This window comes from Asterias amurensis, chromosome 12, assembly GCF_032118995.1.
Source record: "Asterias amurensis chromosome 12, ASM3211899v1".
Lineage (NCBI taxonomy): Eukaryota > Metazoa > Echinodermata > Asteroidea > Forcipulatida > Asteriidae > Asterias > Asterias amurensis.
The window spans coordinates 920,183-947,956 of record NC_092659.1 but is presented as its reverse complement, the minus strand read 5'-3'; the positions used below and the strand labels follow the sequence as shown (position 1 = coordinate 947,956).

Below are 27,774 nucleotides of genomic sequence, written 5' to 3'. Positions count from 1 at the left end.
CCGTAATTCTCGTAAACGAGAATTTATATTGTTTTGCTGTTTTCTCAAAAAGTAAAGCATTTCATGGGATAATATTTCAAGAGAAGTCTTTAACTATTGCCTTCTGTAAACCCTGTAAGTTATTTGTAAATCTGTGAACTTTTTTATTTTTGTCTGAACCGAAAGGGTCCAATGGCTTTAACACATCTGTATGATATTTAATACATTCTTTACTACAATTAGGATGTATACTTGATATGAAACTACACTCTCCAAGTTTAAAGAAACAGAGATAAATGGGGATCAAATTTTTCGCGAAAAAATCAACAAGAGCTTGTACGTGTCGCTCAAAATGTGTACTGGACCAGAATGTTTTTTTACAAGACCGGAGTCAAAATGAGAAAAAAACTTCCTGTATTTAACTATTTGTTACTATTTGAACAAGCACCAAGAAATAATAAATCACACTTATTTTTATGAGTGATAACTATAGACCGTATTGAATAACACTTTTTTTGCAATGAAAGTCACCATCTTGTAGGGCAAACCATATGCGCGTTGAAATGCGTACATCAATGAAGTACGCAGCACCGCACCCAGCATTCCCGGTTTGATTTCTACGGCACATGCACGCACACACACGCAAACGCTAACAGACGTTATGTTGTAGGGCAGATATTTAAACGGTGACATCATTTTCAATACGGTCTAACTCCATAGAAAGTAGGTTTAACTGGCCCAACACTAAAACCAATGGCCTCAGGTTTGTGGACCAATGTCAAACTCAAGCCCTGTAATCATAACTGTGCCAAACGCATAATACAGTGCTCCGTAAGCGCAGAATTCCGCGGTAATTTCCACGAAATTTGATACTGTACTTTTTGTTTGAATAGTTTGATTCTGTTGGACCTAGGACTGCATTGAGTAAACTGATTATGCTTTACATGGAACCGGGCAACGCAATGCAAGCATGATCAGAGTCCTACGGTTTTGAGTTACTAAGTGGGGACGGATTTTATTAGAATGGGGACAGATTCTAGTAAATCAGAGTTGATGGGCGCAAATCTATTCATAAATCTTATCTAATCATAAAGAGATCTGTAATCTATTTATACTCATATGACCAAGAAATCACAAGACCAATTATTTTGTATTATTATGAGTATCCTATGTCTAAAAACTTGATGCATTTGTACATAATTTGTATGTTAATTTGTGATGTTACTTGTACCTGGGTGTTTTTGAGATGAGCAATTTTCAAAAACCTTTCGTTAAACCATTCGTTTACAAATAAATGAGGAAGAAATTAAAGTGGTGTCTTGTTGCGAGTAATATTATTGTTATATTTCTGGTATTTGAAACTAAAGGATGCCTCGGAAGTGAACTTAATCACTGTAGCCCACAAGTTTGAGGAAACCTTTTAAATAAGCGTGTTTGCTATGTGAACCAGAAACACTGGGGTTAACCCCTACTCTTCCATGATAAGTGTCCTGGGTTCTTTTAAGTGCACTAAATGTACCAATCCAAGTACACAGGCAGGACCTACTGCTCAATACACCGTTCAGCCACGACACGCTACAAAAGCTAACATAATCTTACGCCTGACAACCCTTTTGACTAGCTGTATGATGTATTTCTTTCAGACGACAGAAGTTGATTGAAAGGGCTTTTGTGGAAACTAATGAACCATTCCTTAAACATTCCATTAAAAAAAATGTCACCTTCCGAGGAAGTAACGACATTTGGCACCTCTATCTATCATTATAAGAAAAGAAACTTTTACCCCTATCGTTCATCTCCTGAAATGATTTTCATTTGAAAATTGAAGCAATCAGTCTTGTCGCCCTATTTACAGTCAGAGTGACTTATTACATGTGGTGCCTTGGTGGATACAGCGATTGAGCCACTAGCTCGTAGCGTTATGCTTGGAATAGTTCAGAGGAATTGTTCAAACAAGAATCAAGTAGTGGGACTAGAGGAGTGGGGTTGGGATGTTTAACTGGTTAACCGTTTAACAATGGTTACAGTCTACTTCCAACACAGTCAGAGTGATTTGTAGTGCCTTGGTCGATACAGCGATCGAGCCGCTTGCTGGCTTGTAGCATTTTGCTGGGAGTAATTCAGCGGAATTGTTCGAAAAGGGATCAAGTAGTGGGAATGTATCTGAGGAGTTTGGTTGGGATTCAAATAAAGAATAGTCAGAGTGTTGTTTTGAATGCCTACAAATGAAATAGAATTACTGAAATGAATCTAAATGAGACAAGAAACGAAGTCGTGTCTGCACGAAAAACAAAATCGAATGTATTAATTGGTAAAAAGAAACCTTGTTTTGCGTGGAATAGGGGGAAATGTGTGAAATTGATGATTAATGAATTTGAATAAATACTGAAATTTGGCAGTAAAAAGTAATAAAATAATACAACAAAGTATAAAAGAATACATGATAAAAACTACCTTGCCCTATTAAGAAAGAATTGCAAGCCTGAAGTGACTCAGCGTCAACAAGTTTTCCCAACGGTGCTAATTATCAAAGAAATAAATGTCAGGACTGTTGTTTGGCTGATAACGAGGTATTGCCCTGTTTAAATCAGGGAATGGTGGTAATTGCCTCTGTTTTTCAAGAAAAATACATGTTATGCAATGTAAAGGCACTGGACACCTTTGGTAATTGCCAAAGACCAGTATTCTAACTTGGTGTATCCCAACATATACATGCATAAAATAACCAACCTTAACACTAACAAGCTGAAACATCAGAACAATTCTGGGTGAAAACATAGATGTGTTTACTTTGTACAACTGTTGATTTACCTGTGATATGCGCTACATATAGAAACTGTTATTATTAACCAACCTACTATATATTGGCCATGTCTCAAGAAGAGCAGGAGAAAGGAGATTATCTGGAGAAGATCATTGTTGAAGGAAGTTATTTACGTGGCAGACAGAAAGTCGCCTGGAATGATGAAATTGAGGAGCTACCGGGCACGTCTCTGACCATTGGTCAGTTTTCGACAGGCAGGGGTGAAACCCCATCAAAAGGGTCACAAAGACAACGACAAATACTTTGCTACTTTCAAAATTGCAGCTGATCTTAAAGAACAAGTCAACTGATAGATCAAAATAAAACTAATTTAGCCAACAAGAAAACTCAAAATAATAATTTTTGTGATTCCCTGCTATGATTCTAATGAACAAGTTCAGATATTCATGAGATGTCTCGACCAACCGTACCTATTTAAAATACGTAAGCTCGGACGAGAGATGACAGAGAGTCAAGAGCGACTTTAAAACGTGTCATTTCAAGGAGATCTGACCGTGTCAGCCCAAATCATTGAGAGCTGAGACCATGAATCCATCCTAGCAATTATCTAACAAAATAATCAAACCTTAAACAATTTCTTCAAAGATCGCACGGTCACGTTCTGACGAAAGTGAATGTCTCCCTGTTGTTGCTTGGCAACAATAGTACACTTATTGGATGGCAAACATGACTGGATAGCAAATATTTAATGTTATATTTCAATGTCACGCTTTCAAAAGATTGATGGGATGGGGTGCTTAGTGTACATGCTTGAATATAATTTAAGTCAGGCTTGGGTTGGAATTGAAATAAACGACAATACAAACCTGTTAACACAAAGACACTGGACACTATTGGTACATGTAATTGTCAAAACCAGTCTTCTCACTTGGTGTGTTTCAACATACATGCATAGAACAACAAACCTGTGAAAATTTGAGCTCAATTGGTGGTTGAAGTTGCGAGATAACCATGAAAGAAAAAAACACCCTTGTCACAAGAAGTTGTGTGCTTTCATATGCTTGATTTCAAGACCTCAAAATCTACCTGAGGTCTTGAAATCAAAATCATGGAAAATTTGTTCTTTCTCGAAAACTATGTCACATCAGAGGGAGCCGTTTCTCACAATGTTTTATACTATCAACCTCTCCCATTACTCGTTACCAAGTACGGTTTTATGATCATAACTATTTTGAGTAATTACCAAAAAGTGTCCATTACCTTTTACCCAGACATGGGATTGAATCAAAATAAATGACAAAACAAACTTGTTAAAAATAGTACACTTTGTACATGTTATCATGACAACTTAAAGATAAATTACATAAGAAAAGTGAAATGACACCCTCCGGAACAAAAGTATTGACAAAATAGGGAGACTGCCAAGATACTGACTGGATGGCTCAGTTGATAGCGTGACGGCACGTTAATTTAGAGGTCACAGTTTCAAACATGCTCTAATAAGTTTGTCTTTGTTCGACCTCAAAATTAAGATAAATCAAAGGCATTTTCCATCGTTACACCTTATCTTGAGGTTAAATGTAAAACAAATGGTGTATTGTATTCAATAATTTACCAATTGATAACTCTAATGGTCATTACCCAAAGGATTTTTTTATTTTAAATTGGTTTCGAGGAGGAATAAAGATTGTGTCATGGTCCAGTCAAGTGACTGCTGCCATCTCATAATTCATGTATTATACACTACTACAAATCATACAAGTCAATTATGACACCGAATTCACCTTGTCATGTCCAAACCAAGGATTTCAACAGTGTTTGCGCTCTTGCAAAGTGGTAAACTGTAACCATTTAAAGTGATTAATTAAAGGAAATGAATAAAATTGATTGAAAAAAATTAATCCGAAACGAAACTGGCCTTAAACACTTTAAAGGAACACGTTGCCTTGGATCGGTCGAGTTGGTCTTTGAAAAGCGTTGTAACCGTTTTTTATAAAATGCATATGGGTAGAAAGATGTTGTAAAAGTAGAATACAATGATCCACACAAACATGCCTCGAAATTGCGTGGTTTTCCTTTTACCTCGTCGACTAACACGTCGGCCATTTATGGGGGTCAAAATTTTGACTCCCATAAATGGCCGACCGTGTTAGTTCGCACAGTAGAAGGAAAACCACGCAATTTCGAGGCAAACTTGTGTGGATCATTGTATTCTACTTTTAAAACATCTTTCCAACCATATGCGTTATATACAAAACGGTTACAAACGCTTTTGTTTTGACCAACTCGTCCGATCCAAGGCAACGTGTTCCTTTAAGTCGCATGACGTCAAGTTGTTTCTGGATTGACTTACGGTGGATGGTTTATTTGAGCTTTCAGATATGATTTTTGGCCCTTGAAAAACAGTTGGACATTTCTTTATTGAGAGCAAGGGCCTATTGACCCTTTCGATTAGCTGTCATTACTAAGGTCAAACAATGGAAATTATGTGTCAGCGCTTACAAGCACAGCACAACTCTCAGCCAATGATAGGCCTTCATTTGAAGGGTGATGTTGGGACTTATGACGCTACAGTTAAGGGGTCTTAACCAGGACTGGAACTTCATCTTTAAAAGGGCAAGGCCATTTCCATTTTGCAAAGGGCACCTCCATTGAGAAGTCTTAGAAAGTCAATGGGAAACTTTTAAAGGGGCACCGAGGCCAAGACCAGGGGATGGTTTCCGTGGCCTGCATGTAAGTCCAGGCCTGCTTAAAGGAATTGGTAAGAAACAAAAATCGTGAAGATCACAGATTTACATAAAACTTACATGGTCTAATGATGATGATGATGATGATAGTAGAAAACTTCCCATGAAATATTTCTGTCCTGAAATGTCATATTTGATGAGAAATAAATAATCTAATTTCACGTTTGGAGTTTATCGCTCAGTGAGTGTTTTATTCATTTTGGTTCTGGCCTCGATGCAATGCAAAATTTGTAATTGGATTTTCACTATTCTCTCGTGATTCAGATTGCCGATCGATCTCAAACTTCTACAGGTTTGTCAGTTTATGTATGGTTGATTACATAATGTGCTCAGACTGCCAGCAACTTTTTTGCTAGCAAAACCAATTCTGTAATGTTCCTTTAACATGTACACAAGGAATACGTTTTTTAGGCTATTTTATAACAATTACCCTGATTTATTTTCTGGGGGAAAAAGAAAATTGGAAATCAGATTAAAGTAGGGCGAATATCATGTCTGAACTTTGAAGCGCCCTCAATTTGTTTTCTGATGGAGATATCCACCCGAATGCTTTATTGATCCTCTTCACCCAGGGGTATAAATGGGTACCTGCGAAGGTAGAGGAATTGATATTCTAATTGAAAAAGCTTTCAGAGTGCCATGGCAGGCCTCGAGACGAGAGCAATTGACTCATACATTAATTGTAAAATTAGCTACATGTTTATTTTACAAATCCCAGTGCCAATTGAGAGAAACTTTGTTGTCTTTCCTTTATCAAGTCAAGATTTCATTGTGGCAACAGTATTTTTCAAATGAAATTACTCAAAAAGGTAGAAAAAGTTCTGAAAAATAATACTACAGGTCGGCAGGAAAAATCTTTCTGACTTACGACTTGTTATTAATTCTTGGACTTTAATTCTTATAAGTAATTGAAGTTGTAATTTTTTTAACTTTACTTCTTATAAATAATTCAAATTGTTAATTCTTCGACCTTATTCTTATAAAAATAAGTAATCAAAGTTATTAAGTCTTTTACATTACTTCTCATAAACAATCAAAGTTGTTAATTCTGTTACTTAAAGTCATCGCCCTTTTGGTTAATATCCTTCAAGACATCCATTAGCTGTGGTACATAACTCAAGTTAATGATCGCATCTCGGAGTTTTCCCTTTGCTAAATCAAAACAGTTAATATTTAATAGCCCGGCCTACAAGGTGGTCTAATGTTGTCCTCAAGGTGGGCTCTCAAGGATCCTTAAAGGTCATCCAGTGTCCAATGACTTTAGACAAATGCAAAATGGTTAAAGGCACTGCGGCTGATTTCATGAAATGCTAGGATTAATCCTAACTGGAGTTAGGACGGGTGATCTGTCCTAACATGGGTTCAACATGTTCAATGCGTCATACATATTTGGATACGGAACTGAACCGTCCGAAGTCCTAAGATTAATCCTAAGTTAGGAAGAGTTTGGTGAAAAGCAACGAAGAGCAATATCAGTAGTACACAATGTGTACGGTTCCAACCTAAAAATCACCCCCAAAATGTCTGTCTTGTAGAAGATTAGAAAGAAGATTATAATTATTTATTCACCCAATGTTAAAAAGTTAAAAACCAACAACATCGGAAATTGTAGTGCACCTCGAGCTCTCCAGATTTTACAATCACAAAATGTTGTAAGCACAATGTGCAATGGACAGCACAGACATAACACTTAATAACAGACATAACACACAAGCTGGAGGAGACATGGGCCCAATTTCATAGAGCTTCTAAGCACAAAAATGTGCTTAGCATGAAATTTCTTCCTTGATAAAAACAGGATTACCAACCAAATTTCAACGTGATTTTCAGGATGAGCAAACAACAGCTGAATATCAGTAACAAGGAATATGCAACAAATTGAAATTTGGTTGGTAATCCTGTTTTTACAAAGGTAGAAATTTCATGCTTAGTAAATTTTTGTGCTTAGCAGCTCTATGAAATTGGGCCCTGCAGGGAATTTTATAAAAAAATAGTTGCAATCTGAATTTTGATTTTCAATTATTTATTTCAACCTACCCACGCATAAAGTCATAATAAAAATGGTTTTAAAGCATTGATTATTCTGAATGGCCCCAAACCATGTCTTACAAAATAAGTTTTCTAAATACAGCAATGCCCTTGGTCAAATGGAAAGGTCATTCAAGAACTAGAAACATTCTAACCGAGTTATTCTCAAGAACACATGACATAAATATAATTGATTTTCCTAATTATATTGTAGAGATAGTTCCCCAGGCATGCCTTAACAATGAGCGACAGACATGAAGTCAAAATCACATACATAGACCTCAAGGCAAAGTATACCTTTGGTTTATGGAACAATTTGATTGTTTTATTCATAAATTCATCTCGATTTATACAAGAAAACTAACCTGTGAAAATTTCATTGCAAAAGGTGGTAGCATTTTTGTGATGTTGCTGAAAATCTGGAGCGGTTATGTCTACGCAGGGAGAATAATCCATAAGTGGAATACAATCTGAGAAACGTTTCATGCAGAAAATTTCTCAGATTAAAATGATATTTGAAAAACCCTTTTTCTGAAACCGCATTCCTTTAAAGGAACAATTTTCTCAAAATGTATACACTATCAACAGCTTCAGTGCTTCTAGATGTGGTCATTAATTTTTGAAGTCATTACCAAAGGTATACCTTACCTTAAAAAGAGCTCTATGGCAAATAAGAATTTGCCCTCAAAAGTTGTTTTTCCACCACATATTTTAATCGCAAGCTGCATTTTGTTTTTCAGTTATTTCTTTTGACACACCCAGCCGGAAACAAGAATTGTTAAAGATCGAATATTCTGAATTCCCCCTTAGTTTCAGGGAATAAATGATCCTGCTAAAAGCATGGCAGGAGAAATTCAATAGATCTAGATGTATAAAAGAATCTCTTGACATTTCTATTTGATAAATTGACAAGTAATACCACCTTTGGCACTTAAGGATGCTTTTTGGTCGCTAAAACTGAATACAAAGTAGATCCTACAATGAAGCTAAATACAACTGCAGGCCTTGCTCTTAATATTGATGTTTAGCAGCCCACCAGGCTGTTAAACTGTGCGTTTTACTTGCCTCTAGGAAGTTTTAGTAACCCATGTTTTAAATTTATCTTTGTATTGCATCAATTGATCACAACCAGTATAAATGGTCAAAAGAAGTTACAACGAGCAATAAATTAAAAAAATAACAGAAAGAACATTCACCGCGTTTTTGAGGTATTGCCAACAAAATCTGGAGTGGTTAAGTCAACGCAGGAAGAATAATACAAAATTGCAACACACAATCTGAAAAATATTTAATGACACTTCCCCCCCCCCAAAAAAAACATGAATTATTGAAGAAAAAATTTGACTAGAGTGGGATGTTAACCAAGAACCTCCGGATCAACGCTGATTGGCTAACCAAAAGTGACTGTTCTGTGCGCATTCTTGAATAATTATAAAAATAAACAATCAAGTCCTTTTAGGCTGCTTAGTGTACACACCCGACAAAATGCAATTTTTTTAATGCAATCTATTTCAAATGAAGAATTTTTTACATGGTCACCCTCGGCTGCATACAGTTAGACTTCCAAAATCTGCAAGAAGCCTGATCAAGAAAATAGTGTTCAGCTCAGAGTAATACACAAAAAAAGTTTAATGGCTTGACATTTCGGCCTTAGTAGAAAATTTCTAAAAGGCTAAAAAAAAGCATTTCCTTTTGGTTGGTAATATTGCAATCAGCTAATTCTACTTTCTGAGAGTAAAGAATGCTACAGAACCATAGAGATTGAAGTATATCATGCACGAACGATTTCAAATCCGAGTCCAGTAAATTGATATTAATTTTTTGACATTTGAATAACCAGGACAACAGATCTCATTCCGATAGAAATAAATCTGTGAGGATTTTACGACTTATCTAATATTCACAACAAATCTTTTAATTGAAAGTCATTTCACATCAATATATTCTCCTTAATAAAACGTGATGAATTGAGTTTTTCCGACTTTGTTTTTCCAGTGATTTCCATACGGTTTTATTATATTTAAGCTCTCTTGTCTGTGCTTTTTTTTGTTCAAAATGCATGAGGCAGGGTCGTTAGGGTAAATCAACCGTATATATAAGAGAAATGCCATTGGCTAAGTAACACGTCATCAAAAATCATTTTATTTTTCCTTCAAATTAATTAAAATAATAACTTCACATGCAAATTAGTCTTGTTCATTAACTTTTTTGTAATATCAATTACAAATATCACACAAAAAGACAAACAAACCATTTGGTGCATGATGTTTGCTGTAGATTATTGTCAATTTGTGATGATTGTTTTGGTAAACTGGACTTTTTGACTTTTTAACTGCTGTATTGCACTATTTTAAAATAATCATGCCCATGTTTCAACACTTTTTACTGGTCATAAACAAAGGTTTATACACACGCACGTGACGCGCTCTCCACCAATAGGAATAACGAAACTGTCTGAGGTATTTATGAATACTTTTTTTTGAACATCAGTCAAAACGAAATAAAAGGTTTTGTTCTTTAGGCCTAAATAAATGCAGTTCCCCAATCGCCAAGACGAAAGCATACAACGAGCACATTACAAGAAAGTCTATTTTTAGTTTGACAGATAAAATGTTCAAAAATGTTCAACAAAAAACAGGACACTGTCAATAGAAATATTCAGATTTATATTAATTTCCCTCTACAGTCAAAAACAGTCAAAGAAAGTCAATGCAGTTACTGATAGGCTTCTATGCTTCGTTTTTGAAAGGGCAAGGGCACCAAGGCATTTTCTCCTTGGTAAAGGGCATCCTATGAGGAAGTTGTTAATTTCTACTGGAGCATTTCAAGGGCACCAAGGCAATGACCAGGGGGTATGGAGGCAATCACCTCCGTTGCCTCCGTAAAGAATCAGGCCTGTACTGATCCCTAACAGTCTCTATTGAGATTAAAGACGGACCGTATGCAGCATAGTTCAAATCTGAGTAAATCTACAAACAGTGAGGCTGGACAGAGCAAATTAAAATCGAGAACAAATTGGATATTTGTGAGCTTCTGTGCCTAATCAAGGCACGCCCGGTTGGTCGGCCACATCTCAAAACTTGGTTTATTTGCTTGTCAAATAGACGAGATGAAGAGGGCAGTAGTTTTAGTGTCAGGCCAGTAAACTGATGACCAGACAAGTCCAGCAGTCTTGTCTTTTTCAATTGAATAATACAGAATTTTCAAAACAACTCACAAATCTGGGCAGTTTTGGTTCAAAACGGACATAAACAAAGCGGGCACTGAAAAAGTTCAAAGATATTTTTGGGCTATTTAATCTTTCAGATTCTTCTGAGGGCAAAAAAATAAATAAATTGGAAATCACTTTGAATTGTACAAGTCGGATGATACATGTACATTGTAATCATGCCTGCATTTTCTGCATTGTCTAAACTTCCAATGCATAAAAGAATATTCCAGGCTTTAGTGTCAGCAATTTATACTGTCAGTTAAATGTTAAATAGCTGCATCATTTCAAACTTCTCAAAATAAACCTTCCTATATTGTCAGCCTTAATTACCAATTTCCAGATGTATAAAGAAAACCACCTAAATTTCTCGAAACTTGAGCCAGGATGATTTCCAAAGCAAACACTCCCTTCAGTTGAAAGAGGATTATTTTGTCATCTTGAAGACAGAAATTGAAAAAGTACTATATTTGATCTCATTAGAAATAATTCCATGAGGGAGAACAGTACATTGACCCGGGCTCCCACTTAAAGCCATTAAAAATACACTTTCGGAACAGAAACAAAACAAAAAGTTCACAGATTTACAAATAACTTACAGGGTTTACAGAAGGTAGTGGTAAAAGACTTCTCTTGAAATATTATTTCATGAAATGCTTTACTTTTTGAGAAAACATTAAAACAATTATCAATTCTCAACATCGAGAACTACGGATTTATAGTAAACACATGTCATGACACTACGAAACGTGCTGAAACAAGGGTGGGTTTTCTCGTTATTTTCTCCCGACTCCGATGACCGATTGAGCCTAAATTTTCACAGGTTTGTTCTTTTATATATAAGTTGTGATACACGAAGTGTGGGCCTTTGGACAATACTTTTTACCGAAAGTGTCCAATGGCTTTGAAGGCAATGGACAGTTTTCGTAAATTGTCGAAGACCAGTATTCTCATTTGGTGTATCCAAACATGTGTCGGAAAAAAACATAAATCTGTGCAAATTTGGTCTCAATTGATCATCAAAAATGCAAGAGAATAATGAAAGAAGTGTGCTTTCAGATGCCTAAAAAGGCTTCAAGACTGAAGTCTTTTAATATTTGAGTAAGAAATTACCTCTCTCTAAAAACCTGTGTTACACTGTACTTCAGAGGGAGCCGTTTCTCACAATGTTTTATACTATCAACAGCTCTCCATTGCTCATTACCAAGTAAATTTGCTTACAATTATTCAAAGTAATTACCAAACATGTCTGCAGTGCTTTTAACACTAGCCAAGCTTACTAAGTCCAGACAAAACTCCTATGGGCTGGTTAATAACACATCTCAATGTGCACGGTGGGCTGCTACAACAATTTGTTAAATGGTGTTAAGTTATTTTTGAATGTGTGAATTTAATTTCAATGCCACTACACTGGTTGTGTTTTCTACCCTAATTAGTATCAGAAGATACAAGAATGACAAGTTTAAAACTGGGTTACTAAAACTTCCTAAGGGCTGCTCTACAAAAAGCTTAAAGGATTCAGGTACTTTTTGCAAAATGCCCACAGATTTACACTAAACTTACAGGGTTTGAAAATAATGAAAGTAGAAAGCTTCCCTTAAAATATAACTTACTGAGGTGCTGTAATTTTTGAGAAATGAGTAAAACAAGTCACAAAATAGCAAGTAAAACGTATTATTCAGTTATGATACTACACCATATTAACATACTATAACTGGTTAATATGTTTTGGTTTTTACATGCTAAAACTGAGACAACAATTATTTTTGTGACATTGTTTTACTCATTTCTCAAAACAAAACAAAACAGCACCTCAGTAAGTAATATTTTAAGGGAAGCTTTCTACCATCATTATCTTCAAACAGTGTAAGTTTAGTATTAATCTGTGGACATTGTGTTTCGTGTTAGAGAAAAGTACATAGACCCTTTAAGAACAACTTGTACAGTAGTTCAATCCAGCATGTTTGTATGACAACAACGCTCCCCATCCCAAAAGAAGCTTCAAACCATCTTAATATTTTGGAACTTGTCTAGGACTAAGGTAATACAAAAAAGACTGTGCTTAATCAATCACAAAATCATTATTTCTCACATGTGAACTGAACGGCCTTGTGAAGTGTTTTAAACACATCTTACATGATTCGTATGAAGCCCTGAAGATTGTCCATGGAGGAGGCTACAGTATTAGGTAATGTGCTGGAAAATGAAGACACGCAAAATAGCGCTCTTAAAAAGGTTTTTATTAGATAATCTATGTATTTCATGCGTTTTTTTCCCCCATTTTTTTCCCATTCATTTATTTAGAAATTTAGAAGTGTTAATAAATGACTTTCATTGCCAATCGTTTAAACAAAATGTAATTTATTTTCTTAAAAACTATTATTAAAATTGAAGTTACATTTAATATTATTTCTTATTTAGTATTATTATTTTTGTTGTGGCTAGTTTCCTAAAAAATTTGCATTTTAATTTGTTCTACAAGATTTATTGCAAGCAGTATTATTATTTTTTGTTGTGGGTGGGGGGTGGGAAGGGATAGGACAATGTACTTTTCAATGCTAATACTTTTTAATAACTTAATTTTCTACATGAGTGACGCCCTTCAAAACTTCCTCATGATTGATTTGTTCTATGTGATTTGTTCTAATGCTTACGCAAATAAAAAAAAATAAAAAAAAAAAAATAATTCCATATTCCTCATATCAAATTGCTGTCTTAAATTTCCCTCAATAACGATCTTCCATAATGCTCATTAGGGCAAATTGAACTTTACAAGAAAATTACGAAGTCATTTTCCTGAGGCAAGAATTGAATCCCCCCTCCCACCTTGCCTTCAAGGGGGTATTTCAAATCCCCTGAGAACTCTTAATTGAGGTCCCAGACGAGGCTTGTTGAATAAACAACAGGGTACGTTCTCATTTAAAATCTGAAACCAAGGAGATTACTATCATCAACATTCCGAGACGAAGTCATCGTTACGAGGGGGGATTGATTGTTCAGGGCCGTATTTTAATGGAAATTCTGAGAAATGAAAAAAATTACACATGACAAATTATTCATTTTTTCTTGATCGAGGACAACCAGAAGAGAACAAAAGGGTGACCATTTGCGTACAGGTCCGTATTTGCATAAAGGTCCGTATTTGGGTAAAGGTATCCAGTTGGGTAAAGGTCCCCATTTGGATAAAGGGCCCCAGTTGGAGAGTGTGAACAAACGCAACGGGAGCCGTTTCCAAAAAATGTTTATGGCCTGACGTTTCGATCCTAGCAGAGTCTTTCTCAAAGGCTAAACATTTATTGTCATTTAGCCTTCGAGGAACACTCTGCTAGGGTCCGCGCGTCACGCCATTAACTGTTTTTTGCATTGTCCTTTTGGTTGGTAACTTGTTTGCAACAGCTTTTTCTATTTTCACCAAAAAGTTCAAGTACAAACAAAAGGAGGTACTCGAGTACAGTTTTTACACACTTAGCGTAAAAACTCTTAGTGATGTTGGGTTTTCCCCAACTCTTTCAAGCGCTGTCTGGTCGCTATGTTCGGTTTCAATCCCTTCAGAAAAATAGTTGTAAAATGAAAAACCATGTTACTTTAAAGTAAAATAGTTCACAAAATGCAAAGCGCCTTACAAAATGACCTTTGATTGATTGATTGATTGATTGATTATACTATCTGGCGTAGGCTTGTTAACCGATACGTGTAGTTTGTATTGCAATTAATTTAAAGAGTGATCAAACGTATACCCTTCGCTTTAAAGAAGCAAAGCTTGAAGAAAATAGTCCCTATAATGAGCCAAGGACTGAAATTTCACAAAAGCATCGTCACAAAGGCATTTTTCAACAAAATACAACAAAGAAATAACCTCATGATGACCGGAACTCTTCCTCCTCCGACATAATTATATTGGAATCCTAGATTAAGAGTAATAACCCTTTGATGTGTTTTGTAAACTTCACAAACATAAAACACAGGATAAGTCCTGACAAGACAGGACAAGACAAGTCATGTGGTCTTGTTTCAATTCAACATCTTTATCTCAAAAGATTGATGTTCAAATGTTGAGTTTGAGTCTCACAAATATCTTTCAATCCTGCTGAGCATCATCCAAAAAATCAATATATTCTTAGTTTTTTTTTTTAATGAAGCAGTTTAGAACCGTTTTTAGAACCGTGTTCTCATTTTGATTCTAATCTTTGCTCATTTTGACTCTAGTCTTGTACTCATGATTTTGTCCTCATGCCTTGACGTAATCCAGACACCATGTTTGCAGTAAAACAATACAAAGCACAGATGTGGCATAAAGCCTGAACATCAGAAATCACGGGGCTCATAAATAACGCCAGGTACCAGCCTTGAAGCATTTGGCAGTATCCAGCCAGATGTACCTGTGACCTCGCCTCCAATTCACACATGTACGAATATTACACTTGATTACATACAAATGCTATGCACACGCAGCAGAAGCAGACGTTTGCAAGTACAAGTAACCCAACTGCTGGTGTATGTAGCTGACAAACTACGTCACTTCATAGTGGTAGACCAATCATAACGCAGAAATTAAAAGCTTACGTCACTCCATATTTATTCACGGATATCATTAGGCATGCAGGCCTGTATACTCTGTTTGTTGAAAGGGCAAGGAAAACGTATTTCTCTGTGTAAGGGGAACCCTATGAGGAAATCATAAATTTCTACTGCTTAGCAATTCAAGGGCAGCTAAGCAACGCCCAGGGGGAATGAAGTAACATGCCTGGGCATGTAGGACCAACGTCAGTCAGATATTGCAACTTCTTTTGATCTCTATGAAGGGCGCCCTACTCCCAACGAATACAGGTCTATCACAAACAAGACTCTAGATAGAAATCCAAACACGAGGGGACAACTAAATTTTTCTTGAAGATGAGCAGAGTATACTGCTCATCTCTTTTCAGAGTCGACACTCCCACAAAAGAGATTTAAACATGGTTGTTCCTGCGAGTTAACTATTTATTTATAGATTGCACATGTATCTACTCAGCAGGACACTAAAGATGGAGGTTTAACTAGAGACGATTCCCATAAACAAAATAGACGCTACGCCTCTCGCCATCCATGCTAGTAAATTAACAACCACCATGGGTGCTCCTACCCTGAATGTCACATGTGCGCAGATTTGATCAAGTCTATCGTTCAGGTCGACTAATTGCATATGTGACAGGTGCGAGACTTGTGTTAGACAAATATGGTGCATGGCAACCAGTGAGAATGAATGTGCGTAATGTAGGATTCTGGCTGGTTACCTAAACATTTATGTGATTTGAGGCATTGCATCATGAGGTATCAATATATATTTGGTTTGCGGTAACAACATGTGTATGTCTACTTGCCAGGTAGAGTTTGTTCTTTAAAATGCTTATTAAGACAGATCTAAGCTGTGCAAACTTAAATGTTCAGTTGTTTTATTAAGGTTTATATCAGGTTTTTAAAATAGTTGTTTATTTCAATGCAAGTTCGCCCAAAAGAAGGCTAAAAGCAACTCTTGGTAATTGGATACAAGAAAATATTTAAGATGAAAAAAAACTTGGGGGAGCTGAAGGTAGGAATTGATGATCCTCTTAAAACAGTCCAGATTGTAGGATGGATGGATTATGCACCAGGCAAGGAGTTCCAAAGAGATACAGTAAGTGGAATAAAGCTGTTGGAATGGCTCTTTGTTTTACATCTCAGCAAAGCAAGAGTGTATGGGTGAGAAGAAGCAGAAAGTCTGGTTTCACGCTCAAACATCCTTCGCCAGGGCCCAATTTCACAGAGCTGCTTAAGCACAAACTGTAGCTAAGCCCAACTAAAGTATGCTAACCAGAATAAGGTTACCAGCCATAATACCATGTCACATGTACAATTTGTGACTGGTATCCTGCTAATTACTGCTCAGCAGAAAATCATTAAGCAATATTTTACTGCTGAAGAAGCTCTATGAATATGGGCCCAGGGGTGGATTTCACAAAGAGTTAAGGCTAGTCTTATCTCGAGTTAGGACAAGTTACTCGTCCTAACTTATAGGACTAGCCATACGTTTTGTAAATCCCCTAGGACTAGTCCTAAGTTAGGACTAGTCTTAACTCTTTGTGAAATTGACCCCAAGGCTCGCTTTCACAAAGCATGAAGATTCATCTTAAGATGAGTTGTCAGTATTACAATAGTGATTTGAATTGTGACATCACACTTTTCTTAGCAACTACCATTGATTTGCAGCTAAGACTGATTTTAGCTCTTTGTGAAATCTGCCCAGGTCAGACACACTGGTGGAACATTTATCACGAAAGTACCTGTAGAAAAGAAAGAGAGGCTAGCTACAGACCTACAGAATGTCAAGACTGTCTTACCTGAACAAGATGAATCCAAGGGAAGTAACGGCAGCCCTTCTTACATCATCATCTACGTCGCTAACAGCGAAGTGAAGAAGACGTCTTATAGCCTGGTTGTTTCCTGTACCGCAGTAAGCCAAGGCTATGGTGTACATACCAGAGCGTCTCAAGATGGGGTCCTTGTCTCGGGAGAGGCTCTCAATGAGGGTGTCTGCTTCCTCAAGACGTCCGTACATCGTCTGAAGGAGAAGAAAAGAAAACACTTAGAGATACAAGCCCCATCACACCAAACTCATTCTCGCTCACTCTGAAAAAATGTAGCAATACAGGCCTAAGCTCAGTTCATACTTCCTGCAAATGCTTCTTGCATCACAATTACAATTGGAAAAACAGCGCGTACCGATTATTGTGTCACCAAAATTCTCTTCGCCAAGAACGGTAGTAGCAACTTTGCTACTTAGTGCTTTTAATACAAATCGATGTAAGGGCAAAAACAAAGCTACATTCCATATTCCTGATGCCCAATAAACATCTATTGAAGTAAAGCTGTTTTGCAATCTGAATGACTCACCAGAGCAATACCAAGACAAAGACCTCGTAGAATCTTTTCATGCTGAGTGTCTTGAGCATACTGTAACAAAGGGAAAAAACAAAAACAAGAAATCAGCAAAATACTTCAGTTTCCAGTTTTTCTGTCTGGGGTGAGAGTCAATCTTAACAAAAAAGCCTGAAACTTGGATCCAGATCTTAGGAGGCTTGCGAGCCCGAAGCCCGCTTACATACATTTATCTTTGGTTTTAAAAACCCTCTGAAGTATTGGGGTTTTATATGGATTTAAGCTGCATGTTTACTTTAATATTATTATTAGTATTATTATTATATTTTTTTTTAAAGCCATTGGACCCTTTCAGTTCAGAAAAAAAAAAAGTTCACAGATTTACACATAATTTACAGGGTTTACAGAAGGTAATGGTGAAAGACTTCTCTTGAAATATTAGTCCATGAAATGCTTTGCTTTTTGAGAAAACGGTAAAACAATATAAATTCTCGTTAGCGAGAATTACGGATTTGTTATAAACACATGTCATGACACGGCGAAATGCGCGAAAACAGGAGTGGGTTTTCCTGTTATTTTCTCCCGACTCCGATGTCCGATTGAGCCTAAATTTCCACATAATGGCTTATAAGTGGGGGGGGGGGTAACAAAAAACGTGTTTCCGGTTAAAAACTGAGAAATCACGTCCCTGAGAATGTTTCCATTTTGGATGAGAACTATTGGTTTACTTACGCTGACCATGTCTTCAATGGCTGAGGCTGACTTGGAGCCGATCATTACGAGACCCATGGCAAGACCTGCTGCTTCACCTAAAATAGCAGAACAAATTAACCATGAAATCACTCAAAATCAGCTCTACTTTTCTCAATTATGTATTACCTGACCAGCCTTTAGAGCCTTCAAAAAATGCCATGTCTACAATGTCTACAATGGCATCTTCATTGTATGGCTGCATCATTAACTGAACAAAGCTTGAATATAGGGGCCATTTACCTTAAATTTAGATTTGAAATGGTTTCATAACATAATCTGTAGACTAGAGAACACATTGATGCCTCAAATGAACCAATTATTTGAGGTCTCCAACATCATTAGTTTTGAATGGCTTCACCTGGCTTCAAGAAACCACTTTGTAGTTTGATCAGGAATGAAATTGACAAAAATGGCCAGCTGTGTATTTTTTTCCCCATCTGTTAATATACACATATGAATTTTGATTTTGACCCACCCACCCACAGTTTTGATTTTTAAAGAGCGTGTATTCTGAATAGCCTCTTAGCGACAGCAAGTGTCATAAGCAGACATGGTCAAAGGCTCAAAATCTTATAGCCTGGTGCTTAATAATTCAGGAGTAACTTCAATGTACTTTTGGATGTTGGCTTCAGGGAATCAGACACCTACCTGTGACTGCATCATCTTCATAGAGATTAAACTTCAACTGTTCATACACGTCTTGTCTGGCTGTACCCATTGCTGCAAGACCAAGGCCTAGACAACCACCATGCCTCACCATCTGTATGAATAATTCATAAGCATCATGAATATTTCATACTAAAAGAACAATTAAGCTGAATAAACATTTTGTTTTTGAATACATAATAATAATTGCAACTTCTAGAAACAATATTCTGACAACCATAATAGGTGCTTTGATTATCAAACAAAATAATTTTATGAAAGTCGCTAATTGTCCTCCTGATTTGACGTCAACCAAACAGAGTATCTGAAATAAAACAATGCAAAGTGCAGCTTTTATGTGGCATCTTCTTTTAGTCTCTATCGAGGGCTTAAAGATCAACCAAACTTCTTCATTTCGGGAGAGGTCGTTTTAATACACAATGCATGGGTAAAAAAATGATACTGAATTAATTCCTACTTACGTCAGTTGATGCTTCTTTAAGCTGCCCAAGTAGATACTCGATAATATTAGCACCGTGGTTAGCGTGAATCAACCCAAGTGCGTATAACCCACCCCCTTCTTGATACGCACTGCCTGGTCCCGTGTCCTTAGGGAGGTACGTTGACATCAGACTCAACGCTTCTTTCTCGTGACCTCGATGTATGACACCTAGACTTGCTGTGGCTGTGAACTTAGCCCAGTTAGTGGCTCGGGATAACCAGTCTAAGTTGTCTCTGAGGAATGAATCACATGTTGTTCCACAATGCATGAAGGAGTTGGCGATGACGGTAGCATTATGACAGACAGAGTTGCGTACAACATCCTGAAAATAAGATCATATCAAAATGTACAGTCAGGTAAAAATTTAATTTACAAGAAGTTCATCAAGTACTTCTCATCCTGATTTAGTACAAGTATTAAGACCGAGTCACACTGCAGCGATAACAATAACGATAACGATGCAAAGAGAACGCATTCTATTGGTTGAATTGCTCCGTGCAGAATACGTCCACTCTAATCAACCAATCAAGGGCATGCTTTTTTAACATTGTGATTCTTGTTCTCGAGGCCTGTGTGACCAGGCTTTTACACAGAAATACTATTATTATTGATATCTATTTGGCATACAAAATATAGAAATAACAAAACAAAACAGCCAGGACAATAAACCAATGGCACATGTCTGGAATTAACTTAACAACAATGACTTGGATATTTTCTAGTACAATGCCACTGGCTACCATTAACATTGCGAGAATGAGTGTTTGTATGTTCCTAAAAGTATAGGTGCATGACATAATAATAACAATAAAACAATTGGTTCTTTCTCAAATTCTCAATTGGACACAAGTGTAAAGACCGGGACTCGACACCCACACTCTGCTGATTAGAAAGACTAGAGCTTGAGTCCAGTGGACGTGACCGCTCAACCACCATGCGCCCTTACAGCTTTATGTCCCATCTGCATGACTTAACCAATAATGGTCAAGTATCATGTTTAAGGACACAAGTGTCATGACCTAGACTCAAAACCACACTCTGCTGATTAGAAACACTAGAGCTTGAGTCCAGTGGACGTGACCGCTCTACCACCATGCGCCCTTACAGCTTAATGTCCCATCTGCATGACTTAACCAATAATGGTCAAGTATCATGTTTAAGGACACAAGTGTCATGACCTAGACTCAAAACCACACTCTGCTGATTAGAAACACTAGAGCTTGAGTCCAGTGGACGTGACCGCTCAACCACCATTTGCCCTTACCTTAGTATTCTTAAGAATCTGAAGGTCTGTTTTGTTGCTCCTTATAAGAAATTGAAGATGGATTGCGATGGAAATACTTCCACTTAAGATCTCCATGAGTTTACTCAGACGATCTGCGTACACTTTATCCTCTTCCTGTGATGATAAACAAACTTAATCAATAAGAAAGAGACGAGCGATTTTCGCCCCCAACAAGACCGTCATTACAGGGGGGGGGGGGGGTGTCATTACAGAACAGATCTCAAAAGTAACTTTAAAAAAGACTATTTCTATTGCCTAACTCATAGTCGTTTGGTGAGGTTTGCGGAAGCATCAACTTTGAGCTTAAAACCAATGCCCAATTTCATAGAGCTGTTTATACAGTAAACATGACAGGATACCAGTCACAGATGGTACACGCGATATGGTGTTTTAGCTGGTAACCATATTCTGGTAAGCATACATTTGTTGTGCTTAGCTGCTTTTTGTACTTAAGCAGCTCTATGAAATTGGGCACTGGGCTTAATGTCATAAGCAGACAACACACCTTAGCAGAATTCTTTGTTAAGCAAAAAATGAGTTGGGCACCAGTTTCAAACTATGTAAACCTTGTAAAATTTTGGTTGGTAATCAGTTTCTGTTCAGCAAAATTTGTCTGTGCTGACCAACTTTATAAAACTAAGCCCAGGTGTATTCAATTACTTACCAGTTCAGCTGATGGAGGGGTTTCTACAGGTGTGGGAGTGGTCTCTGGTTTCTTATCCTCAGTTTCCATATCATCACTGATGGTTACAAACACAGTCAAATTCTTTTGGTAAGACACTGCTCTAGAATTGTAAAGGTTGTGAGTTCGAATCCAACCTGAGTAACTCGGGAAAGTACTAAGTATTGCTAACTTACATACATTTATCTTTGGTTTTAAAAGTCCTCTGCAGTCTATATGTTTTTTAGCTTCATGTTTTTTTTAAGGAATTTAATCTAAAATATAAAAAATATAAATATCATATAAACTACTTTATTTATTTATTTTTTCCTTGGGGGGGGGGGGATTTAAAAAAAAATTAAAAACGCGATTTCAGGTTAAAAACAGAGAAATCGCATCCTTGGTTTAATTTCACCCAAAATATCTGAACTCTCAAAAAACAAATAGTCCTTCTCAATAACATTATCAACTCAACATACCCTTCTTTGGTCTCAGTTTCCGTGGCTTCACTCGATGCCTCAGGGAGAGGTCCAGAGGACCGGAGCGAACCCTGTACCCTGGAGAGAAACTGCTGAGTGGCGCTGGCGTACAGATCAAACCCGATCTGGTAAGCCATCAATGTCTGGTCCTGGAGGGATAAGAATCAATTCAATGCTTCAAATAAATGATGATTGCCTTAAGAAAAAGAAGATTAGTTTGACCAGACGTGATGCTTGGTCGTTGGGAGAAAAGTAGAAACATATTAGTGAGCGACTTTTCAGGCAATTGATTCACAAGGGCAAAACAAATAAGAAATCAGACTAAAGTCTTCTGACGATGACTACAGCAAGCTAGTCGAAATGTTGACCAATTAAGAACTCACTCCGCAGCAGTGAAGTTAATTACAAGAGGTCTTCTCAATCTACTAAGCAAAAGTAGTAGTCTCAGCTGATTTTCTACCTTCAGCAAGACAGTTCTTTTCAGAACTGAGAAGTCTCTGGCATTCCAAAAAATCTACTCAGCGGTAGTAGAATATTAAGCAAGACAAGTTCTCTGAAGAATATGAACTGCCCAGCAAGTAGATACACACAAACTGTTACCTCAATTCAAATACACATTGATATCTCACCATTCAATGCCTCAAACCCCATATAGACTAAAGTAGGAAGAGTATCATGCATGATTGAAATAAGTGTTTTAGGGAGACCACATTATCGCTGTGGTTGTCTGAGATGCTAGCATGGTCCCACTCACCGAGCTTTCTTTCATCAATTTGCTAAGGATGTCTGCAACTCCTTGTGCATCATCTAGAAAGATAAGACACTGGCAGACGTTGATGTAGTCGGGTACATGTAGATTCATGTAGAGACGCAGTAAGACGCGTAAGACCTGGTGGTAGAAATAGTCAACAAAAATTGTGTTTTATCATCAAAGCCTCAAAGGAGAGGTCTAGGTTCGGTAATCACTCTTAAAATTGATGGCAATAAAAACTTACTTAGTTAGAAGTACAGCAGCAACACTATGTTGTGCTTGGCTACTTTTTCTGCTTAGGCAAAGATTCATGGAGCTGCTGAAACACAAATAAGTAGCTAAGCACAACAAAATTATACTTAAAATTTGTGACTGGTATTCTACTCATTTGTGCAAAGCAGAAAATTGTCTAGCAAAATTTTCTGCTTTTATAGCTCTATGAAATTTGGCCCGGGTAATGTACAAAATGATTGACGGAAGGACCAGACTAACCTCATTTCTGAACTGTTTTTGTTGCAGAAGAGACATGACCACTTTGAGACTGTAGCTAAGCATACTGCTTACGTCCACCTACAAGGAAGAAATAATAACAATAATATTAATAATAACAATAAAAATAACACAGTATTTATAGAGCGTCTTATGCGAGAGCCTCAATGCGCTTCACAGATAAAACAAGTAAAAGTAAAAAGCATTAAGATTGGTTATGGTTAGTACAGCAGCTTTTGATAATATAAAGCAATTTCAGAATCATTTCACTTTGAGGTAATGTGGTTATGGAAAAACAGATCAATTTCTATTACAATCAAAAGGTTTCAAACCCCTCCCCCAAGTATTAAGCGAGATAATCTTACAGATTGCATGATGGACTTTTCAAACGAGTCGATCCGACGGGTCTCAAGGGCGATCCCAACAACCTGCTTGAACTCTTGGTCATCATAGCAACGCTGAAACATCCTGTCGACGATGCTCTCAAGACGAGGGTCGATGTCTTTGGTGTCATCTGTGTGTTCTAAATTGTGCACTCTCAGCTTGGTATAATGATCTATGCATTTTGCTGTTGAGGGAAAGGTACAGTAATCCATTATAAACACATTTTCACTTTGAAATTACTTTTGCTGCACCTTTTGAAAAAAGATGTATATTACTAGGGTTGGGAAGTTTATGCGGATAACCAAAAACAATTCCAAAATCCATTTCCACGTTGCCTTAAAGCCATTGGACCCTTTCGGTTCAGAAAAAAAATAAAAGTTCACAGATTTACAAATAACTTACAGGGTTTACAGAAGGCAATGGTGAAAGACTTCTCTTGAAATATTATTCCATGAAATGCTTTACTTTTTGAGAAAACAGCAAAACAATATCAATTCTCGTTAACGAGAATTACGGATTTATTTTAAACACATGCCATGACACGGCGAAACGCGCGGAAACAAGGGTGGGTTTTTCCGTTGTTTTCTCCCGACTCCTATGACCGATTGAGCCTAAATTTTCACAGGTTTGTTATTTGATATAGAAGTTGTGGTACACAAAGTGTGGGCCTTGGACAACACTGTTTACTGAAAGGGTCCAATGGCTTTAACGGTTAGATGAAGTTGACAGTAAAAAGGAAGAAACAAAAACAAATCAAACCAAAGTCTTCCTTCTTCATTTCCTTGAACAATAATCTTCTCTGACTTATTTTCTTGAGACATGACCAAAAATATTGTAGTTTGGTTTTGTTAATCATTCTGGCTTGTAGTTGTTGTCATCCCCAATCAACTTTCGGAAATAGTCATGTGTTTTACCGCTCTTTCCATCAAGTTCTCAACATCCTCCGCAAACACTACATCTCCAAAGCATTAATTCTGTTAATTAGTTACTTACATATTGTTGTGTCAACGTATTCTGATGATGTGGTGACATCAAAGAGACGACCAGCTCCGAGAGCATAGGTTAGAGATTCCTCAAACCCTCCAAGATGGTAGTAAACCTGAAACAATAAAGACGTCATGATCTTATCAATTTAAGTTAGGGACATAGATTAGTTTTTGTCCACATAATGCTGATTTAAAAGCCAAATTATAAAGAAAGATACAATAAAAGTCACATGTGAAAGTTTCAGCTGAAAGCAGTGTCTACTTGCTGATAAAACAGCATAAAACTGTCAAGGTATTTCGGAGGAAATTGACTTAAGTTGGACTTGAACCAGCAACCTCTGGATTCACAAGCCGAGTGCTCTAATACCTGAGCTATCTATCTGCCTATTTTGTCAATATATTTATTCAGGATTGCCAGTCAGAAGCTGTACAACCCTTAACTGTCATGTAGACAGAGATTACACCCAAGTTTACGATATAACTTAGGAATCGGTAGCAGTGGGATTGACCCACTCAAGGAGATGAGACTTTTTATTACTGACATCTAAAACAGGGCTTATTGGAAAGATGATTGATGACAAAATTTGCTTCCAAGATTTGTGTTTCCTTCAACTAGTTAGAAGCATCTTCCAAACTGAAAACGTTTGAATAGTTTCAAAGAAACTGAAAGTATATCTCCATAGTTACCTTGGAAGCAACCAAAGCGGCCAATTCTCTCTCAGGAAAACTTTGATCTTCATAAAACATCTCTCTGTCAATAAATTAACAAATCAATTTGTCAACATTTCATGAAAAAGTCAAATGATCCAAGACTAAAACAATAAAGTAATTACACTCTGTGGAGCTAAATTCTGAAATATGCTGAATGTGAATTGCTAGTGTTAAAATTGTCAGACTCCAAAGTAAAAATAAAAGTGAGTTAAACGAAGAAAAAGTATAATCACTGGGTTTCAATTAGGGAATAACATTGTCCCAGTGTTCCCTGCATGGTAATAACCTTGGTTTAGCGGTTGGTGACGACTGGGTCCTCTCACTGTTATTGCCATTTGTATATATAACTTTTTAAAAAAATAATTAAAAACTATAAAAACAAGTCTTCTACTAATCAGAGTGCATAAACTCTCCAGGGTATTCATCAATAAATATCATTCATGGAAACATTTTCTGTGATCTCACATTTTTTCGACAGCATCTGCAATCTCTGCCCAGAAGTCATCCACAAGCTGGTTCAGTTTGTCGAGAGCAAAAATCTACAAAAAAATTGGGGAAAAATCAGTTTGCAAACACTTAATTAAATAATAACCACATTTTTAGGGATTTCTTTTTTACATATATATCAAGGTTGAAGATGTGATGATTTCAATAAATGAACAAATTAAAATTAAATTACCTTTGGTAGTTATTCAAAAATTAACGACAAAATTGATCTCAAAAACGCTACTACGTGTACCTTTCAGGCCCAGAGGCTGATCATTTAGAGGGCAAGGCCATTTTCGTTTTTCAAAGGGTACTTCCATTTGAAAATCTAAAGTCTATTGCACATTTTTGAAGGGGCACCAAGGCCAAAACCAGGGCACTGGAGGTCATGACCTCTGTGTAATTCCCCTTTTGAGATGAAATTTTCACAGGTTAGTTTTGGTGTATAATTTATGTAGGATTTATCAATCAAAACAGTTCCAAATACCAAGGGTACACTTTGTCTACAAACAAGAATTGCCTAATCAGGAAAACAACTGTTTTCAAAGAAAAGAAAGTGTGATAAATTAAATAGCAAACCAATTTTCAAGAGAATTTACCTGCAGCTTTACATCTGGCTCATCCAGAAGTGAAATCACCCCGCCTGAATATAAACGAGACAACGAGACATTAAGATAAAAACAAACCATTTAACCAACTGTGGCAGTTGTTGTTGATAAAACAGCAGAACAAAAATTAAATATTAACTTTAATTAGTCATAACATCTCGAAACAGCCTTCCAACAAGTCAAACAGCACTTAACTTTAAACTAGTCTAACTCAAATTAGTCTAAAAATTCTCTCAGAGAAATGTCTGTATCCTGCCCCCGATTTCACGAAGCGCTGCGACGCGTCGCAAGTGCAAATTGCGACCGGTTACACGTCGTAAGTTGCGAACTTGTCGCAGCCGCGACGTGTCTTATAGGTCTGCGACGCATCGCAAACCCTACGATGCGTTGCTACTTGCGATGAGTTTCGTGAAATCGGGGGCTGTTGTAACTATTTCCTTAAAAACATATTTGTTATGAAATAAATAAGTATCTAATTTACTCAAATGAGATAATCTGTAGGGTAAAAATTAGTGAACAAGTGGTGGCAGGATGCAGAAATCTATCAAATCGTATATCATTCATAATCATAGAACCAGCTTTACTTTATCGACAAGTTTAGCAAATGTGCACAAGCACTAATTAATAAAATTTCAAAAAATTAGGTTTTTATTTTATTTTATTACATTTTTCATATAGGCCTATATCAACTAATAGTTATAAACCACAAGGGAAACAATCCAACACTATTCAATAAGGGGGTAAATTTTAAATAATCTATTTTTTTGGGTCAATTGATTTATGTTTATTCGCCAGTTGAGTTCTTTGTTCAACTTCAATTCCCAAATTAAATATTTCCTAAAACTTTACTTGATATAAAAGAAACAAGCACAAGTAGTCTTTAACATAAGCTAAGTTGGATAACTTTCCGTATGGCGCCACCACTTTTTCACTCATTTTTACAAAAAGGGATATGTCAATCAGGTAAATTAGATACTATATTATTTTATTTCGAATGAAAAAGTGGTGGCGCCATACGGAAACTTTTCCGCTAAGTTTAATTTAAAAAAAAATTGCTTTAGTTTTGAACGCAAATAACAACCACCACGAGAACCAACCAAACAGGCAACACACAAGTTTGGCATACCGCAGTACACAAAGTGCATTGTCAATTTCAATGACTCAGCTTGATACGGAGTAAAACAACACTTTATCAACTCAAATTACTCAAATTGTAAATGCATATAAATAAATGAGAGAACAAAATATACGAGGCTCATACCTGCTGATGTCAACTTCATCTTTGGATTGTATTTGAAGTCCACCAAATTGCTGAAATCTTAACTTTAATACACACTAGTTTTTGCTCAAGTTTCCATGAGTAGCAGAAGAAAACCAAAATGGTGGTGAAACTAACCAAAGTATGCCTGTAGAG

At 36.7% G+C, this 27,774-nt stretch overlaps 1 protein-coding gene across 1 annotated transcript in view; it reads right to left on the bottom strand.

Moving 5' to 3' along the window:
* LOC139945011 (26S proteasome non-ATPase regulatory subunit 1-like) overlaps positions 1-27,751 on the bottom strand; it is a 61,189-nt gene extending 33,438 nt beyond the window's left edge. Inside the window, exons 1-16 of the mRNA XM_071942239.1 lie at positions 27,622-27,751; positions 26,352-26,395; positions 25,732-25,805; positions 25,243-25,306; positions 24,563-24,668; positions 23,551-23,753; positions 23,189-23,266; positions 22,700-22,834; positions 21,946-22,094; positions 21,470-21,545; positions 20,785-20,919; positions 19,501-19,842; positions 19,022-19,133; positions 18,353-18,429; positions 17,636-17,695; positions 17,083-17,303 (exon numbers count right to left, since the gene is read on the bottom strand). Coding sequence (XP_071798340.1) covers positions 17,083-17,303; positions 17,636-17,695; positions 18,353-18,429; positions 19,022-19,133; positions 19,501-19,842; positions 20,785-20,919; positions 21,470-21,545; positions 21,946-22,094; positions 22,700-22,834; positions 23,189-23,266; positions 23,551-23,753; positions 24,563-24,668; positions 25,243-25,306; positions 25,732-25,805; positions 26,352-26,395; positions 27,622-27,640 — 1,895 coding nt within the window. The 5' untranslated portion in view covers positions 27,641-27,751. The remainder of the gene's footprint in view (positions 1-17,082; positions 17,304-17,635; positions 17,696-18,352; positions 18,430-19,021; positions 19,134-19,500; positions 19,843-20,784; positions 20,920-21,469; positions 21,546-21,945; positions 22,095-22,699; positions 22,835-23,188; positions 23,267-23,550; positions 23,754-24,562; positions 24,669-25,242; positions 25,307-25,731; positions 25,806-26,351; positions 26,396-27,621) is intronic.
* Between the last annotated feature and the right edge of the window lie 23 nt (positions 27,752-27,774).